At 36.3% G+C, this 21,468-nt stretch overlaps 1 protein-coding gene across 3 annotated transcripts in view; it reads right to left on the bottom strand.

The window, feature by feature from the left end:
* Positions 1–1,282: 1,282 nt before the first annotated feature.
* ANTKMT (adenine nucleotide translocase lysine methyltransferase) overlaps positions 1,283–21,468 on the bottom strand; it is a 232,528-nt gene continuing 212,342 nt past the window's right edge. For all 3 annotated transcript variants that reach the window (XM_053694780.1, XM_053694779.1, XM_053694781.1), the window contains one exon: positions 1,283–3,521. In XM_053694780.1, coding sequence (XP_053550755.1) covers positions 3,354–3,521 — 168 coding nt within the window. In that variant the 3' untranslated portion in view covers positions 1,283–3,353. The remainder of the gene's footprint in view (positions 3,522–21,468) is intronic.

The raw sequence follows: 21,468 nt of genomic DNA, 5'->3' as shown, positions 1-21,468 counted from the left end.
CTTCTCCTGACTGATACCTTTTAACAATGAGATCCCTCTGATGCTTTAGAAGCTCTCTGCGGACCATGGCTTTTGCTGTAGGATGCGATTAACATAATGTCAGGAAAGACCTACTAGAACAGCTGAACTTTATTTGGGGTTAATCAGAGGCACTTTAAATGATGACAGGTGTGTACTGACTCCTATTTAACATGATGTTGAATGTGATTGCTTAATTCTGAACACAGCTACATCCCCAGTTATAAAATGCAATCATATTATTTTATTTTTATTTCCCTTTACCTAAAAGATTTCAGTTTGTTTTTCAATTGAGTCGTACAGTTTATAGGTCACATTAAAGGTGGACAAAGTTCTGAAATGATTTATCTATGTCTCATTTTTTACACCACAGAAACCTGACATTTTAACAGGGGTGTGTAGACTTTTTATATCCACTGTAAATATATATATATATACAAACAAGCACATACACCTTTGGCCTCGTCCTAGTCCCACCCAATATCATATACATTTAATTCTGCCTCAAAACCTTTTTGTCTTTTTATTAATACAACTTTGTTTAATAAGTGTGTCTAGATACAACATAAAGGGATATGAAACCCACATTGTTTCTTACATTCATTCAGATAGGGCATGCGATTCGAAACAACTTCCTAATTTACTTTTATTATCAATTTGCTTTGTTCACTTGGTATGTTTTGTTGAAAAGCAGGGATGTAAGCTTAGGAGCCAGGCCAATTTCTGGAGCACTATATGGCAGCAGTTTTGCAAGAATGTTGTCCATTTGCAAGAGCACTAGATGGCAGCTCTATTTCCTGACATGTAATGCTCCAGACACCTACCTAGGTATTTATTCAGCAAATAATATCATGGGAACGAAGCAGATTTGATGAAGTAAATTGGAAACTTTTTTAAAATTGTATGCACTGTCTGAATTTTCATATCGCTTTAAATCATTTATTTCCATAGTAGTTTAATGTGTTTTGTTAGGCAAACTAGTAAGCAATTATTTGTTGGGTATCAGAAGCCCTAAATTTTACAGTGGTGCAACACTTAACTCACCACTTGTAATAAGAGTGCAATGAGTTCACTAATAGTGCTCCCTGCTATCTCCATTAAAAGTATCAAGCATGCTAAAGAATTTCAGACGCGTTATGATGCTTTGATTAAAATTTGTAACCATCAACTTGTTGTAATACCAAATTATGCAAGATAACTTTTGATTGCACCCTGACCCCACTAGTAATCTAGCTCTATAAGTGTATAGGACTGGCAATATATATTTATTATTATTATTCTTTATTTATAAAGCACCAACAGATTCCACAGCTCTGCCCATGGGTACAAGGAAAAAAAGTACAATGGAGAAACAGTACAAAAAAAAGACAAAATTTTACAGACAAATACAGGGGGAATTGAGGGCCCTATTCCAGTGGGAACTTACCATCTAGATGATATATATATATATATTTATATATATATGTATATATATATATATATATATATATATATATATATATATATATATATATATATATTATATATATACACAATACTGTGCAAAAGTCTTAGGCCACCATTAGATTTGTTGTTTTGGCAAAGTTTTAATGACCATCCATATTTATTTTTAGGTCTCTTTATTAAGACACAAACAGAAAATAATTATTAGAACAAAATGGCTTCTTCAGGCAAAAGTCAGTATTTAGTGTGACTTCCTTTGGCACTAAGCACATCTTGAACTCTTTTGGGGAAACTGTCCTGAAGTTTTCTGAAGTAATCTTCTGGTATATTATGCCAGGCTTCTTTCAGAGCTCTACTTTAGATTTAGGTTGTCTTTTATTTCTTTCTCTGTCCAGGTGATCCCATACTGCCTCTATAATATTTAGGTCTGGACTCTGTGGAGGCCAGTCCATGACGGTCAGTGTTTTATCAGCTGTTTTTCTCTCCAAATATGATTTCACTGCATTAGCAGTGTGCTTGGGATCGTAATCATGCTGAAAAATAAAACCATTCCCAATCAGGTGCTTTCCAGAAGGAATGGCATGATCAATTAAAACCTGTCTGTACTTTCCAGCATTCATGATCCCATTAATTCGGATATTGCCAACACCACTTGTAGAAATGCAGCCCTAAACCAGGACAGACCCTCCACCATGTTTCACTGAAGGCCAAAAGCACTCATTCTTCCATCTCTCTCCAACTCTTCTTCTCACATATTGTCCACAATTGGACCCAGAATTTTAAAACTTGGATTTGTCACTCCATAATACCCTTTTTCTCTTATCTTCATTCCAATCTTTGTGAGCTTTAGCATATCTTAGACTTTTCACCCTGTTCCCCTTCTGAAAAAGTAGTTTCTTAGCTGCTTGGCTGATCAAGCTTCTTCGGACTGTAGAAGGGTCAACTTGGCATCCTGATGAAGCTGCCAGATGCTGAGCCAGGTCCTTGCTAGACTTCTTCCGGTCTCTCAAAGAAGAAAATCTGAGAGACTTCTCATCAGATTTTGAAAGTTTTCATGGCCTTCCAGTACTTTTTTGTCCTTGACCTTTCCTGATTCTTCAAATTTCTTTATAACAGCTTGAATACCACATATTGAGTATCGAGTTTGTCTGCTGATTTCCCTTTGAGAGTGGCCTTGCTGATGCAAAAGTATGATTTTATGATTTTTATGATTCTATCAAATTCTGTAATCTTTGGCATTTTGAATGGAATGATGTGATTGAAAGTTGGTCTTATTAGCAAGCTTCCAATAAATTAAACTCATACCACATGTGTATGTAATGCTCAAGCATATCTTGCACAAACCTGGTGTAATAAACCTTTTCACATCAGTCATTTTGACATAAAATAGTAGCACAAATACAGGTGTTAGCAATGATATTAATTAGGGTTCCATTCCATTTAGGTTTACGAGAGCCAGGTTACTGCTATTTCTCAAGTGTAAAGGGAGGTCACACTAAATACTTTCCACTTTAGCCTATAAAACCTTTTTTTCTGATTTTTTTTTAATACTGCATACAAATATCCTGTATTTTCTGAATGTATTCTAATAAAGAGACTGAGAAATAATTATATATGGTCATTATACCATGTTAAGGGTCCTGATGACTATGTTTGGGAAACACTGCTTTGAGGCATCAAATTTTAGCATTAGTGTCAGTAGCAAATGGTTTAAACCCATAACACTGTGCAAATCAATAGCAGGACCATCTGGTTATTGGCTGGTTCATGTATATACTGCTACTAATTTATTTATTTTTTTGCATTGCATTGCCCCTCTAATTTAGATTAGTTTTGAAGACACAGCTCAACATCACTAAACACTTGTCTTGACAATAATTCGAGCCTCAATATCACTGTTCAGACCCTTTCCTTATAGTTCTTATATCATAGGCCCATACTCTGTCTTGACCTTTTCCTATGATGGAACTAGGTTTCCATGTTGGTAGAGGGAAGCGTCCAGCCACCACTCGTGCATCATCAGGTAGTTCTGTTAGTAACTTAGACTCCAACAATGAGAGCTATGAAAGAACAAAAAATAAATAAAAATTAGTTATTAAATCTTGATTTCTCCTAAATAAAAAAATAGGTGTGAGGAGTTTGATTTTTTCCCTTTGTGTGTAAACAGTTGCAACTTCTTAATCCACTATGAAAGTAACTATGACTCATTATGTCAATCAATAAAATGACAGTGAAGTAAAATTAGACATTAAAGGGCAAGTCAACCCCAAAAATGTTTTTACTCAAACAGATAAAGTTTACTAGGATAAATAGTTCAAACTGTAGCCCAGTTTCGTTAAATATATAGTTTTTAAGTAAAATTACTTACTACATGCCCCTCAGCCATTTTGAAATGGCCCCCAGCCCCCTCCTCTCCCCATCTTCCTCTTCTGCCAGTGAATGTAGTAACTTTTCAATCCTCCGTGTTCACGCAATGCACCGATTTTAGTGCAGGGGGCCTTTTGAAGCAGGAACAAAAAATAACCACTCAATATCCTAGCGGTTCCTATATGCACCAGACCAGTGGGCTTCTCCATCTACCGATCACAGAGCAGTTCCTACTTCTGCATAGGATTGTAATTGTTATGCGAAGTATAAGCTTATTATCATATCAAGATACATACCTATTACAATTCTATGCAGAAGTAGGAACTTCTCTGTGACCGGTGTTGGGCAAAAACATGGCCACTATTTTATATGTTTCCTGTTACCAGGTGTCCCCAAAAAGGTATTGAATACCAATGATCACAAACCAGCAGGACTCCAGCAGAAGAAATTGTAACAACCATAGCTTATTTTGTAGTCATGCTGAAAAACATTACATATCTCACTGAAAATTCCCCTGCACCAGTCTGCCTTATCTATGTAATGTACATGAACTTGTATCCTCAGAAAAAAAAGTTTGAGTTACATCACAGTGCTGCACTAGCTAGTAAGTTATTACTTCCCCTTTTGCACCGAGTGTTTCCCAGATTCGAAGCAGCACCTTGAAGTGTGAGATCTCCCTGGGATGTTTAGAGTATACACCAGTGTGTATAGATAGATTAACTAGATAGAATGGACACACTCACATAAAGTACATATAAAACATCCTCATGCATAACAAGCATTAATACCAGGAGTCATTAGAGCAGAAACAACAGAGCAGGGTGTTTCCTGGCACTAACACTTTGTCAGTCTGACAATGACAGCCCAGAAGTTGCAGGGACGCTCACACTCCTGTCACTCAGCCTGATGCTTTGCGCTGGTTGGCTGACAGAGACAGTTGTCAGGGTATCTGTAGATGTCAGTGGGCAATATATATATATATATATATATATATATAATAAGATAAAATAAGTATGAAATCTCTCAAATAGTAAGTTTGAGCATGCTCATTTTATCACTGAATACATTTTATGTATTCCACATCTGAGATCAGACATGAAATACTTCTCCTGATTAACATAGCATTTAAGAGTTCAAAAGAGAGCATCTGTCTCATTAACCAACACGAAACCCTGGGTTGACGGAGCCAATAGTCTGTGTTTTTGTGGAAAATATGCTCAGAAGACTATGCTCAGAAGCCCTTTGAAAATTCTCAATATACTTTCTGATCTGAGAGAAGCATATGCCAACAGACATGTGATAATTTAACACCATGGCTCACTGGATTTCGTTTGAAACTAAATTGGATTCAGGAAAAAACAGTTTCTGGCTGAGGAGACGGCTCATATCACCTGGGTGTGAATTGTCCCCTGCAGAGTTTCCAATATGTAGCCCCACATAAATTAGCATTTCAAGGCTCTGTATAACATTAAAAAAATGAATCTTGCAAAAGGCATTGTGCCAGGCTTTCATGTGAGTTTGAGATACTCAAATGAACATGTATATTCAGACACATATTGAATGTGAACATGGAGGTCTGGGAGATTGTCTATGCCTAAGAAGGGTAATATTGGAAGCTGAAAATCTAGGAATCCAGTTTTAAACGTGTCAACCTATGTGTTTTTTTTTTTTTAAATCATAGAAAGTCCTAAGGATCCGAAGTTTGGACAAATCGTGTATATATAGTTTTCAAACATTAAATATGTGCCCCAGACTATTAAATAATAGACACAAATAAATTGATATGAAATTGTCTGTTCGTATAATATTAAATGTGAATGTCTGCTAAATGAAAAATATAAATAACCTATTCTTTTTATTTTTCAGACATCTAACAAATACATATGTGGTTGTCCCATAAATTGTGTAATATGTTTTATGCACGCAGAAAGAGATGTACTGAATGTGAAATATGCTGTGTTTTTATCTGAATATAAGAAAATAATCAAATACAACTTTAAATGGATTTTAAGATAATAATAATATGATCGCTGAAAACATGCTTGTATTTGGTATTGGCATAATCAGAAAAATGACATTATATTATCCCATCTATAATTAAAATTGTAAGTGATCAATGCAAAACGTTATAGTATGTTAAATAATCACTATATAGGGAGATATTTGGATTAGCAGTGATTGATGGTGAGACTGTATTTGCTGGTTGTCTGCTGCCCCCTAGGGGATTGGAACTGGTATGACAGCCAAATAAGTTGTCTATTAGAACAAATGCAGAGCCGTCTCCCAAGATAACCTATAAGATGTTCAGATCCAAGAACGTATCACAGACAAGCTTCCAAAGGGCCTATCATATTGTTTCACTAATGATTAAGATAATATAAGCTGAATGCTAGAGGAGAGAGGTGGCTCTGGACTGGCACAGTCACTTTAAGCAAATTGGGCTACTTTTTCTTATCCACATTGCAAATACCCTTATTTCATATGAGGTGAAACAAGAAATATTGGAAGCTGAAATATCGATTAGGTTATTTTTGGTGAAGTATACATGATTGATAAATATATGTATAATATTTAAATCAAAGGTATTTGGTAACTATAACTAATTGCAGTTAGTAGATTTAAAAGGCATTTTGTATTTTAGCTTGCATTCATAATCCTGTGTAGTCTTAACTAGTCACTATTGTTAAATAATTTATTTGCTAAACAAAGGTCCTTTGTATTGCATATTTCTAAGTCAGATCCGTTATTGTAAGTAAATCTCTCTAGTGTGTAATTTATCTTTGCAAATAAATATATATATATTTTAGAAATTGTCTTAATTGTAGATAATTAAGAATTTATTTCAGCTTAAATAAATTGGCATATAATCTGACTGTTTACAGTAAGAATATATATAACTGGTATTTTAATTAGGGTTGTATAGAATCATTTGTGGGCTAAATAGCTTAAGTATATTTGTCTGGAAGTTAGTGACCCATACTGTGATATTCATTGTGGTATTTTAATGCAATTAAATTGTGTATAAGGTTAATTCTAGAGGTATATCTGGTTTGCTTTGTAAAGAATATTAAAACAGTGTACACTTGTATAGTTTGATTCATATCTGGTTTTCTATAAATATAATTCAATGTGTCTATAAATTTTAACTAATATAAAGAATTTAGGAATTTACATAAATTTTATTGTTTTGTATATGCATTTTATTGGGGGTTTATTTTAAAGAATAATTATTAAATATATTGTATTATAACCCGGCCATATACTGACATATTATTTGAAGGCACACTGCTTGAGATATTATTAATATTTATCACATTGATATGATATATTTGTAGTAAATAGAAATTATTAAAAAGAATAAAGAAACATATTGTAAAAAAATTAATCTAAAAAAAAATTATTATTCATTTTTTGTTGTGATTAAATATTTCAAAATTAATATTAACATGTTAAAATATTATTACAAATGTTTTTTTTAAAAATTGATAAATTGATTTTTCATATTTCAAAATTAATATTAATATTTTTTAAAGTATTTTTTTCTCTCTTCTTATTGGTCAAAATTGTATTAGCATTTTAACTAAATACTAAGCCAATATAATAATGTCTGTTACTAGAAGTGAATCATTTGAATCTGTACATAGTGTTGAAATGTGTTCCCCGAAATTACCCCTATCTCAGGGCGATGTTCTTAAGATGGACATTATAGGCCACATTAAAAAGAGGTGTAATATTGCGGGTGATTTAAATGATTATATGGATATGCTTGCAATTAAGGATAAACATTTTGCAATTGATGATGGAAGGTGGAATGAAAAAAGTGAATTATTCCAAGAATTATTAAAAATTAATCAATGCAAAAAAATCTCAAAAAACGGGATGAACTAATACTAAAATCTTGGCCCCTGGTAATATGCATTACTGACGAAATGTCGCTATACCTGATAGAGAAGGAATTGCAAATACAGGGGCTAGAAGATAGTATTCGAAGATGCAAACAGAATTTAAATATAGCCGAAAATAAAATTGATGAGTTTGCCCAAAACATGGCCACTTTACAAAAATATAACCAGAATTTAGTTGCTCAGATAGAAGATTTGCATAAAGAACTTGCACAAAGCCAGAGAGAATGAAGTGGTTTTAAAAGATTGTATCATCATAATGAAAACCCCTCTATTAGCAATGAGGATAATGCAGATAATCCTAAATCTCTTAAAGATTACATTAGGACTGAACTGCAGAAATTTAGGGAAGAATTTAGACAAAGAACCCCTATTGGGTCAGAAGTAAATTTCCCAAATAGTCACCTCATGATATAAATTCAGGGAACTGCTATAACTCAGCTGATGAGGGGGAGGGCACCTCTAGTAGTGAGTGAGAGGGCAGAGCTAGATACCCAAATAGCCCATGTAGTACTAATGTACGTAGGGGGTCTCCCCATAGTGAATATAGGCAGATAAGAGATGCTCCAGCTCCAAAAATAAGGCTCCTAGGAAAGCCTGAGATACGTCTAATATGGTATATAACACACCTAAAATAATTATTTTTTTAAGTTATGCAGTACCTAAGTTCTCCAACAAGGGAACCAATTCTATAATTGACCACTTAGAGACCTATGAAAATGTTTTATCCATAATGAATGTCACAAGTGAGCAGTCAAAAATTTACTTTCTGCCCTGGGCATTTGAAGGTAAATATCACAAATTCTTTGCTTCACTAAAGGATATGAATATTCATTCCTGGAATTAGACAAAATGACAGTGTAGAAAAGAATTTGGGCAATATCGCACTAAAACTGCAGTGAAAATAGCTGTATATGGTAAAAAATGTAGTGCAAATCAAAGCCCTATAGAATTCCTTTCTGTACTGAAAAGTGCATACAGTATGGCAAAAGATGATCCCATATTTTAATGCTCAGAATTTGTGAATTTATTTTTCGAAGCATTGCCCGCGCACATCAAAGTTAATTTAGCTAGAGATTTTGATGAGCACTGCTCATTGGACTGGTTGATCAAAGAGAGTACAACGTTATACTCTATTCAGCAATCTGGTGAACAGGGGGTTAAAATGGAACCAAAACCCAACCTCAAAATTGTGGCAGAAACTAGGGTGTCACCTCGCCCCCTCAATTTGGAGTCTAAAAAGAAAACCTATGTGGAGGTGGCCTGAGAAAACAGGCCACCTTATTTCCACAGATGCAGTACACAAGAACCCAGTCGACCCTATTATAGAGAGGACCAGTAAGAATGAAGTTTCTTCTGCATCAGGTAACGTGGCAGATTCAGGCAACCCGTGGCAAAGTCCACAGATGTATGATAATGCCAATTTTAAGTGTGAAATCGTAAACACTGCATGGAGATATTATGTATTAGCTGAGCTCCATCATGGGATTAATTGATACTGGGTGTCATGGTTGTTTGTCTCAGTCTGTATTCCTTTAAGAGAATCCCTATTTATTCCCACAATCCTCTCTGCAAATTGCCAATTAATGGTAGTATTTGCAGCGTGTAGTTCATTCTGAACTGAGCTCCCATTTATACCTACTGGCTAGGAGTCTACAAATTCCTAAAAACGCTAAGTCTAATCTTCTTAGTGATTACCTATTAACTTCAACTTTATTCCAAAGACTTGTCTGCTGTTAACTCCGGAGGAAAACTTACAAGTAAAGTGTTTTTGTGCAGTAATTGACTGCGTTATAACGGACCTCATCTAATTGCTCAAACTGCACTTGCGGTCAACAAACCACTTACTGATAACAGCAGGATTTAACGGAGTCTCTCCTCATCTTGGTTTGCTTTCAAAGTGGATATAATCTTACACAGACTTTTGTTTTCTACATCCGCTGGTTGCGGCTCCAGCTCCTGTGTATTCAGCCTGTCAGCAAAACAGCTCTTCCGATTGGATCCTGTGAACACACCTCCATACGTCATCGCTTCACACAAGTTGGTTCCTCAGCGTTCTAAGACGCTTTCACTCGCAGCTGCTATTTTCCAAGTAAAACCTACAGGTAAATCCTCTAATTTGTTTGGTGTTTGATTACATTCCTGGAAGACAGAATGGAACACAGAGCGCAACCCACTCTAAGTGTAAAATCATTTATTGAATCCAACAATTAAAAACATGTAAATTGCATGTACAGTGTAACAAGAATAAAATGCACAATTCAACAAGTCCCAGTTTATATCACCGGATGTCAAGGGTGTGTTGTCCGTCACCTCGTAGGTTAAATTCGGCTTCCGGAACGCCGTGGACAAATTCAGCCAGTGTAGAGGGATACTCCGAGCAGCACCGGTGGTTGAAAAGCTGGGAGGAGTTGCTAGTGCCGCCTCGACGCGTTTCCTCAGGCTACGACCTGACTTTTTCAAGAGGATCTATGAAGTTACGTCACTGAAGTCTTTTTAAACAGCCCCGGTAAGGCGCGCCTCTCAAAGGAGCAATCTTATTGGTTATGAGTCATCAATGACGCTAGGGCAAGACTAGCGCATACAATCTGTCAAAGTGTCCTTTCTGAATGAACTATAAATACGCAAAAAACAATGCATCAAAATAAAGTGACAAATTCTTATAAACAATATAAATAATAAGAAATAACTAGCCATGCTTACAATTACGTTGGATGTAATTGCATGGATAATAGAGGACATATTGTTATAATACAAACTCATAGTCTAACATCTATCATTGTGTGATACACTTAAAGAGAAAGTCCATTTCATAGAAAAAACATTAGAAAATAGTTAATTAAATGACCTTAAAATTATTTCCTAAATCCATATAATTAAATTAAATTGATAGTATAAAAAGGTAAAATCCAAAAACCAGATCTAAAAGAAACTAATTAATAAACAGTGGATACTCTATATATTTTGGGAAGGGATGTTCTCAAAAGAGAGTGAACACGTATAGTTTCAGAAGCAAATTCATAAGATTCTAAAGGAATTATAATAATTAATTACATAAACGCTTGCAAGTCTAGGTCAATATTGAGACCAAGTTCATGGATCCAGTACGTTTCGCGTTGCCTTAGACTTCTCAATCTATTTTTACAACTATTGGGAGCAATCCAATCTAGTACCATGATGCGTAATCCTGAATTATTGGCATTGTGGTGGTTTATAAAATGGTAGCGCACACTATGGTTATCTACTTTATTCTTAATATTGTTGAGATGTTCGCTGAACCTGTTCTTAATGAGTCTTTTAGTGCGTCCTACATAGACACATTTGCAATCACACATTAGCAGATATACCACAAAGGTTGATTTACAGGAGAATTTATGTTGTATTTTATATGTTTTCAAGCTATTCGCATCCTTAAAGGTATCCCTCTTAATGATACGATTGCACATATTGCAGTTTTTGACTCCGCAGGGCCAAGTGCCGTTGGTTCTGCTGAGCCAATGTTGTTTGTCAACGGAAGAAAGTTTGGGTAGGCCCTTGAGTTTTGAGGGTGCTAAAAGAGTTCTAAACAGGGCATTTCCCACTAAGTGGGTTTAGTAATTTCTATATATCTATCAACTGACTCTAGTGGAGAAGCGCAGCTTTTGGGTTTACCATTTCTTTTTTTGCATATTCATCTGTGTTACAGCAGCGCATCTCTCTACCACCTATAGATTCAATACACTTAGCAATATCCTATTTTATTCAAGTTTATCTGAGATCCCTTTAAACTTTTACATTTTTAGCTTTTTAGTTTTTTACACATAAGAGGAATAATGGACACGACAGAAGAAACAAATAACTCAGGTTTCTTTGATGATTGTTCATCCAAAAACAACAGACAAAGGTCTCAAAACATTTTAAATATTGAAACTAGTAATACTACAGGGGAATCTATAGAGAACCCTACAGAACTATTCAGGGGTTTAGAAAAACTACTTAACAGTGATAGTAAGGAATGGCAAGACTTACTGTTACTGGATAATTATGTTTTGCATGAGGTAGTCCCTAGGGGACTAAGAATTTTTAAATACCCGGCTTTCGATTTAGAAGAGGTGGAGTTTACCACCGACTGGGAAAAAGCCTTACAGGATTGCTCTATGGCTCTAATTAAAATCCTAATTAGATATAGGGAAATTAAACTGAAAAAAGTAAAAGTAGCTCTTGATACCATTCTTCCGAAAATCCAACCTTTCAAGGAGGAAGAAAGGTGGAAAAGACTGAATAATAACATACAAGCACGTAACAATAAACTTAATGAGGATCTAGCAAGATCCACCTAACTTAAGTTACAAAGAGATTTAGATGATTATAAGAATAATCAGGTCTTTACATATAAAAAATCTAATACTAATACTAAGGGGGTGGATGTAAATGGTACCAATAATAAGAACGCTAATGGGAGCAATTCCAATAACACACGGATAGTTCAGAAGCAATCTCATTCGACTAATACCAATGCTGTAAATTTTTACAATGAGGAACCAAATAAACCCACACCATCTAGAGAAATGAAAGATAGACTCTATTTACATCCACATGCTCATAAAAATGCTCATTACAGAAAAGAAGGACACTATAATTCACATAGGGATAGACAATTCTCCAACAATACATACAGTTATCGTAATCACCACTATAGACCAACAGAGAGCAGATCGACATACCGTGATTAGGCACACTTCTTTTAAAAAAACATCAAATTTTAATCCCATAGGTGCCCAAGGTGAACATATAAAAATTTTCAACAAATTAGTGAGCACAGACTTATCTAGATTATGGACAGACAAACAGGGCATTTGGGTTAACAAATTCAATGATAATTTGTCTCAACAAGAAAGAGCCACTCTCCAAAGTCTTAAAAATAATTCCGAAATAATAATCAAGATGGTGGACAAGGGGAGTGGGGTAGTTGTACAGGATAGATCAGTCTATCTTAAAGAGGTGGATAGAATCTTAAATGATCCTCAAACATACAAAAAATTAACATTCAATCCCACCAATACATACGTCAAAGAATTAATGTCCATTCTTACAGAGGCCAAATCACAAGGCATATTAAAAAATGAAGAATTTCAATTTCTTATAAATAGGGATCCGAGTATCCCCCTTTTCTATCATCTCCCCAAAGTCCATAAGACTTTGGTGGATCCCCCAGGTAGGCCGATCATTTCTGGAATAGATTCTCTTACCAGCAATTAATCGGCCTACATAGATTTCTTTCTCCAACCCTTAGTTCGAAACACTAAATCTTTTTTAAAAGACACAACGGAGACAATTAAAATATTTGAGGGCTTGATTTGGGAGCAGGATTTTGTATGGTTGACATGCGATGTCTCTTCGTTATATACCTGCATCCCTCACAAACTTGGCATTAGAGCAATTAAAGATAACCTAGCCAATAGCAACCTTTCATCTATACAAGCAGATTTCATTATCACAAGCATTAGTTTTATTTTAACACACAATTATTTTGAGTTCAACTCACATTTTTATTTACAATTACAGGGGACTGCGATGGGGACGACATTTGCCCCATCGTACGCCAATTTATTTATGGATTTTTTTGAAAATAATTTTATCTGGTCAAATAATCCTTTCAGTGGACAGCTGTATAAATATTTTAGATACATCGATGATGTTATCATCATCTGGAGAGGCAAAGAGGAACAGGTTGCAAACTTTATTGAACACATTAATAATAATAATTTGAACATAAAATTCACTAGCAAAATAGAAAAAGAACGGATTGAATTCTTAGATCTTGCACTTTTTGTAGATAAAGATAGTAAAATTGCAGTCCAAAATTATAGAAAACCAACGGATAAAAACGGATTCCTTAGTGCAAAAAGTGGGCATTTGCCCAGATGGAAAAGAAATATTCCTCTGGGACAATACCAGCGTATCCGTAGAAATTGCACTCACCTTAATGATTTCCTTAAGGAGTCAGAAGTTTTGGACCAGAGGTTCAAAGAGAAGGGCTATGATCCAGCTCTCCTGACTAACATCAAAGATAAGGTAATAGGCATGAATAGAGACACTACAGGGAGTGCAGAATTATTAGGCAAATGAGTATTTTGACCACATCATCCTCTTTATGCATGTTGTCTTACTCCAAGCTGTATAGGCTCGAAAGCCTACTACCAATTAAGCATATTAGGTGATGTGCATCTCTGTAATGAGAAGGGGTGTGGTCTAATGACATCAACACCCTATATCGGGTGTGCATAATTATTAGGCAACTTCCTTTCCTTTGGCAAAATGGGTCAAAAGAAGGACTTGACAGGCTCAGAAAAGTCAAAAATAGTGAGATATCTTGCAGAGGGATGCAGCACTCTTAAAATTGCAAAGCTTCTGAAGCGTGATCATCGAACAATCAAGCGTTTCATTCAAAATAGTCAACAGGGTCGCAAGAAGCGTGTGGAAAAACCAAGGCGCAAAATAACTGCACATGAACTGAGAAAAGTCAAGCGTGCAGTTGCCAAGATGCCACTTGCCACCAGTTTGGCCATATTTCAGAGCTGCAACATCACTGGAGTGCCCAAAAGCACAAGGTGTGCAATACTCAGAGACATGGCCAAGGTAAGAAAGGCTGAAAGACGACCACCACTGAACAAGACACACAAGCTGAAACGTCAAGACTGGGCCAAGAAATATCTCAAGACTGATTTTTCTAAGGTTTTATGGACTGATGAAATGAGAGTGAGTCTTGATGGGCCAGATGGATGGGCCCGTGGCTGGATTGGTAAAGGGCAGAGAGCTCCAGTACGACTCAGACGCCAGCAAGGTGGAGGTGGAGTACTGGTTTGGGCTGGTATCATCAAAGATGAGGGAAAACAGTACACCTCTCTGAACAGTGTCTGGGAGGCTGTGGTTGCTGCTGCACGCAATGTTGATGGTGAACAGATCAAAACAGATCAAAACACTGACAGAATCCGTGGATGGCAGGCTTTTGAGTGTCCTTGCAAAGAAAGGTGGCTATATTGGTCACTGATTTGTTTTTGTTTTGTTTTTGAATGTCAGAAATGTATATTTGTGAATGTTGAGATGTTATATTGGTTTCACTGGTAAAAATAAATAATTGAAACGGGTATATATTTGTTTTTTGTTAAGTTGCCTAATAATTATGCACAGTAATAGTCACCTGCACACACAGATATCCCCCTAAAATAGCTATAACTAAAAACAAACTAAAAACTACTTCCAAAACTATTCAGCTTTGATATTAATGAGTTTTTTGGGTTCATTGAGAACATGGTTGTTGTTCAATAATAAAATTAATCCTCAAAAATACAACTTGCCTAATAATTCTGCACTCCCTGTATGCTAAATACCAATGGACAACATAATAGAAACACTATATACAATGTAGAGGGTAAAGACAACATACGATTTATTACTACATACAGCCAAGGGAGTAGGGACATAGAGAACATCCTGAAAAAACATTGGTCTATTTTGACTCTAGATCCAATATTAGGTAAAGTTTTACCTGAGAGACCGATAGTGACATTCAGGAAAAATAAAGATTTAAAAAATCTTTTAGCACCCTCAAAACTCAAGGGCCTACCCAAACTTTCTTCCATTGACAAACAACATTGGCTCAGCAGAACCAATGGCACTTGGCCCTGCGGAGTCAAAAACTGCAATATGTGCAATCGTATCATTAAGGGGGATACCTTTAAGGATGCGAATAGCTTGAAAACATATAAAATACAACATAAATTCTCCTGTAAATCAACCCTTGTGGTATATCTGCTAATGTGTGATTGCAAATGTGTCTATGTAGGACGCACTAAAAGACTCATTAAGAACAGGTTCAGCGAACATCTCAACAATATTAAGAATAAAGTAGATAACCATAGTGTGCCCTACCATTTTATAAACCACCACAATGCCAATAATTCAGGATTACGCATCATGGTACTAGATTGGATTGCTCCCAATAGTTGTAAAAATAGATTGAGAAGTCTAAGGCAACGCGAAACGTACTGGATCCATGAACTTGGTCTCAATATTGACCTAGACTTGCAAGCGTTTATGTAATTAATTATTATAATTCCTTTAGAATCTTATGAATTTGCTTCTGAAACTATCCGTGTTCACTCTCTTTTGAGAACATCCCTTCTCAAAATATATAGAGTATCCACTGTTTATTAATTAGTTTCTTTTAGATCTGGTTTTTGTATTTTACCTTTTTATACTATCAATTTAATTAAATTATATGGATTTAGGAAATAATTTTAAGGTCATTTAATTAACTATTTTCTAATGTTTTTTTCTATGAAATGGACTTTCTCTTTAAGTGTATCACACAATGATAGATGTTAGACTATGAGTTTGTATTATAACAATATGTCCTCTATTATCCATGCAATTACATCCAACGTAATTGTAAGCATGGCTAGTTATTTCTTATTATTTATATTGTTTATAAGAATTTGTCACTTTATTTTGATGCATTGTTTTTTGCGTATTTATAGTTCATTCAGAAAGGACGCTTTGACAGATTGTATGCGCTAGTCTTGCCCTAGCATCATTGATGACTCATAACCAATAAGATTGCTCCTTTGAGAGGCGCGCCTTACCGGGGCTGTTTAAAAATACTTCAGTGACATAACTTTATAGATCCTCTTGAAAAAGTCAGGTCGTAGCCTGAGGAAACGCGTTGAGGCGGCACTAGCAACTCCTCCCAGCTTTTCAACCACTGGTGCTGCTCGGAGTATCCCTCTACACTGGCTGAATTCGTCCACGGCATTCCGGAAGCCGACTTGGGAATTTAACCAACGAGGTGACGGACAACACACCCTTGACATCCGGTGATATAAACTGGGACTTGTTGAATTGTGCATTTTATTCTTCTTACACTGTACGTGCGATTTACACGTTTTTAATTGTTGGACTCAATAAATGATTTTACACTTAGAATGGCTTGCGCTCTGTGTTCCATTCTGTCTTCCAGCCACTTCTTAAGACCAGGACCGCAGCTCTGTGTCACCCACTCTTCACATCAACTTTGGGAAGTATTGCTATTCCTGATATTATTGTATTTATTTGCATATTCATTTGTAACATAATCCTATGTATCCTAATCTGTAAATATTGCTAAGCATAGGTTGCTCAGTTACTTCTCATATAGAACAATCGTCTTTTATATATATGGAGCATTGACATTTCTGTTATTCAGTGGCAAATAGGAGCATTATATTTTATTTTCTCTATCCAATACCAAGATAGTTTATTATTTCTTCTCCTGCCTCTTATATTGTATCCAGTTTTATATACCACATTACAGTATATTGGAGTGTTCTAAACAGGGCATTTCCCACTAAGTGGGTTTAGAAATTTCTATATATCTATCAACTGACTCTAGTGGAGAAGCGCAGCTTTTGGGTTTACCATTTCTTTTTTTGTTGATTACAATCCTGTTCACGCTACAAAAGGGCAGCCTTATTATCAACTTATTTACCTAAGCTTTCAACAAGAGTTTCTACACTGATTGAAGACATAACCAAGGTTCAGGTTAAGCAGTAAAAAACTAGCAACAGTGTTTCCAACTGATGCTCTATATCTAACGAGTGAAACAATCCTTCCAAAGATATCTTTCTGCAGTTGAACCACAACATCCTCTTGTCTGAACCAAGATTTACTCTCTCCTGTAACCAAATAATTCATACAGGTTAAGTCAATTTCTACTATTATTTATATCTCTGCAGTTGTGATCTAGAACTCATATATTTGCTGCAAACAGAGAGTTGTCAGTGTTACATATTAATTGGCCTTAAAAGATAATGGATCCAGCAGATATACCCAATGTTGTTTTCAATCGTACACAGCATGTGGATCAGCTTTCTAAAGGCTTCAGAGAACTGCAGATACAGAATGATACACTCTGGGCAATGGTGAAAGATAACACCCCAGAACCTCAGGTGTCTCTACCAGAAAAGTTCTCAGGAGACAGGACCACATACAGACAGTTTAAAAACTCCTGTTACTTGCTATTTTAGATGAGACCTAAAACTTATTATAATGAAAGAATAAAAGTTATGACTGTATTATCTTTCCTTAGGGGTGAGCCAAGAAAATGGGCAGATGTACTGTTTGAGAATGATGATACCATCCTGGGGTCCCACACTGATTTTTTCACTCAAATGAGTATCCTATATGAAGACACCCAAAAACAATTAACTGCTGAAACTATGATGCATGCCCTGAAACAAGGACATAGACCTGTAGAAGATTACTTGACAGAATTTAAACTCTACTCTAAGGATTCAGAGTGGAGTGAAGTAGTGCTTCGTAACCAATACAGGTTAGGTCTCAATGATGCACTTAAGGACAAACTCACACGTACTGATTCCCCAAGAACCCTGCAAGGGTTGATTGAACTTACTATCCAAATAGACAGACGCCTTCGGGAAAGAAGAGCTGAGCGCCAGCACTCAGAACCACCAAGTAGATCTTATTCCACACACCCATCGGGAATCAGAGATACATCAGTTCCCATGGAATTAAGGTTCACCAAGGGTCCTCTATCCTCCGAAGAAAGGATACGTAGAAAGAGATCAAACCTTTGTATGTATTGTGCCTCCCCCGCACATACAGTAAGAGAGTGTCCTATTCTCCATTGCCAGAAAGCCAGTAAGTCTCATTATATAAGGAACTGTTTCTCTAGTTATATAACTGACTCAGCTTATTGTCTATTACCTCTCTCTCTGCAGTGGGACCATCAGGCAATCCGAACTGATGCTATCATCGACTCTGGTGCATACTCCAATATCCTTGATGAAGCTTTAGCAAAACAAAATAAAATTCCTTTGCAAAAGAAACATAAGCCTCTGTCCATTCGTGTTATAAATGGTTCATATGTCAATACAGTAACACACCAAACTATTCCTATTAAAGTTGTCACAGATACAGGCCATGTGAAATTCATCACTTTTGACATACTACCTTCTCCCTTATTCAAGGTTGTATTAGGGTTATCTTGGCTGCAACTACATCAGCCTAAGATTAGTTGAGGAACTTTACAGGTGGATTTTGATTCTGCTTTTTGCCATAAAACTTGTTTTCCCCACCAGATTGTCCTTCATCTAACCGATTCTCCTATTCCTGAGGAATACCAAGATTTTATAGACGTTTTCAATAAAAAGGAGGCCGAGGCCCTACCACCTCACCGCATCTACGATTGCCTAATTGAACTACTGCCGGGTGCCTCTATTCCTTACGGTCATATATATCTTTTGTCCCAACCGGAATTGTATCATCTAAAGACCTACATAGAAGAAAACCTTAGAAAAGGTTTCATCAGGCCTTCAACTTCTTTTTTGTTACAAGGATAATTCTTTACGGCCTATTATCGATTATCAACAACTTAATAAAAGAACTGTAAAAAACAGGTACCCATTACCCCTCATCCCAGAACTGGTTGAACATCATAGCGATGCAAAGATATATACAAAGTTGGACTTACGTGGAGCCTATAATCTGGTTAGAAATCGAGAGGGAGACGAGTGGCTCACAGCCTTTAGAACCCGTTATTGTCTCTACGAATACCTGGTGATGCCTTTTGGGCTTTGTAACGCCCCTGCCATGTTCCAACACTTCATAAACAACATCTTTAGGGATTTGTTGGACGTGTGTATGGTGGTATATTTGGATGACATCCTTATCTACTCAAAATCACTAGATGACCATGTAAAACATGTACGTTGGGTTTTAGGGCGCTTGAGGACTCATCAACTCTTTGCTAAACCTGAGAAATGCCTTTTTCATGTCTCTGAACTTTCCTTTTTGGGATATCATATCACATCGACAGGTCTTAAAATGAAAGACAACAAAGTCGAGGCTATAAGAAACTGGCCTACACCCACCTGCAAAAAAGGAAGTACAACGCTTCCTAGGTTTTGCTAATTTCTATCGCAAATTCATCAAAAGATTTTTCAGCATAGCGAAACCCCTCAGCAGTCTTACAGGTTCTCATTTACCTTTTATCCGGAACACCCAAGCACAGGAAGCTTTCGATTTATTAAACAATTATTTCACTACAGCTCCTATTCTATGCTTCCCTAACCCAGACATACAATATATCCTGGAAGTTGATGCCTCCAATTATGCAATGGGAGCTATTCTATCCCAAAGAGTCTCACCCACTGACCCAATACACCCAGTCGCTTTTTACTCTAAACTCATGTCTTCACCAGAAATGAATTACTCCATCGGTGAGAAAGAACTCCTTGTCATCAAAAGATCTCTAGAACACTGGCGTCATTTACTTGAGGATATAACTATCCCCATACTTATCCTTACAGACCATCGAAACTTGGAATATCTACAAACTAGTAAGACTCTTTCTGCCAGGCAACTTCGATGGAGCCTCTATTTCAAAAGATTTAACTTCCATATCACATATAGACAGGGATCAAAGAATGGGAAGGCAGATGCTTTATCCAGAGGTTTCAACGTAAACCCCATTGAAAACATGCCCAAAGCGATACTGTCTTCACAACATTTCATTGGTATCACTCAAGCTCCTGCCGCAACTTTAATCCAAGCTCAACTAAATTATGATTCCTTCCCTACAGAGAAATTATATAGGAATACTGATGGCCTATACTACTACAAGAACAAAATATATATACCTATTTCTCTCAGACAGTCTCTCATCTCTAACCATCATGATGTACCTCTAGCTGGACATCCAGGCGTGCATAGAACAAAAGACCTCCCACAACGAAACTATTGGTGGCCTAATTTGGCACAATCTGTAACAAATTACATGAAGTCTTGCCAGACTTGCTCCACTCTTAAATCAGAAAAGGCTCGTCCTTATGGTTTATTACAACCTCTTCAGATCTCAGACCAGATCTCAGACAGACCCTGGCAAACCATTGGGATGGATTTCATCGTTGACTTACCTCTATCCTCCAACTTCAACACCATTCTCGTAGTTGTTGATCTCTTTACAAAGATGGCCCATTTCATCCCTTACAGAAAACTTCCCACATCAGCAGAAACTGCTCAACTATTCTTGAAAGAAGTTGTTCGGTTACATGGATTACCTTCTATTATCATCACTGATAGAGGTAGCCAGTTCACATCTAAATTCTGGAAACAGCTTTGTTCTCTTCTAAAGATTGATCATCGATACAGTACAGCTTATCACCCTGAGACGAATGGTCAGACTGAAAGAGTCAACCAGTGGCTAGAGCAATACATTCGCTGTTATTGCTCCTATCATCAGGATCAGTGGTCAGAAAACTTGTCATTGAGTTCGCTTTCAATAACTCAACTAATGCTTCCCTGAAGAGCACACCTTTCCACTCCAACTATGGCTATCATCCCACTTTCCAATTGTTTACCCACACCTATACTTCTTGTCCATCTATTGATGATTTTGTAAACTCTTTATCAGAGACTTTTACTCACCTAAAGGATAACATTCAATTGGCACAAGAAAGACAGAAAAAGTACTATGATGTCAAAAGGCAAAAACCACCCACCTATGCAGTAGGAGATAAAGTTTGGCTCTCCACCAAGCATCTTAAACTAAAGACTCCTTGTAAAAAAAATTCCCAACTGTTCATAGGACCTTTTACTATAAACAGAATTGTGAATGAGAATGCAGTTGTGTCGGGGTACAGAATACATCCAACTTTCCATGTGTCATTACTGAAACCTTATATCCCGACAAGACTACAGA

This window comes from Bombina bombina, chromosome 11 (genome assembly GCF_027579735.1).
Source record: "Bombina bombina isolate aBomBom1 chromosome 11, aBomBom1.pri, whole genome shotgun sequence".
In the NCBI taxonomy this organism is placed as follows: Eukaryota; Metazoa; Chordata; class Amphibia; order Anura; family Bombinatoridae; genus Bombina; species Bombina bombina.
Note: the sequence above shows the minus strand (reverse complement) of the source record. Positions and strands in the feature narration are given on the sequence as shown.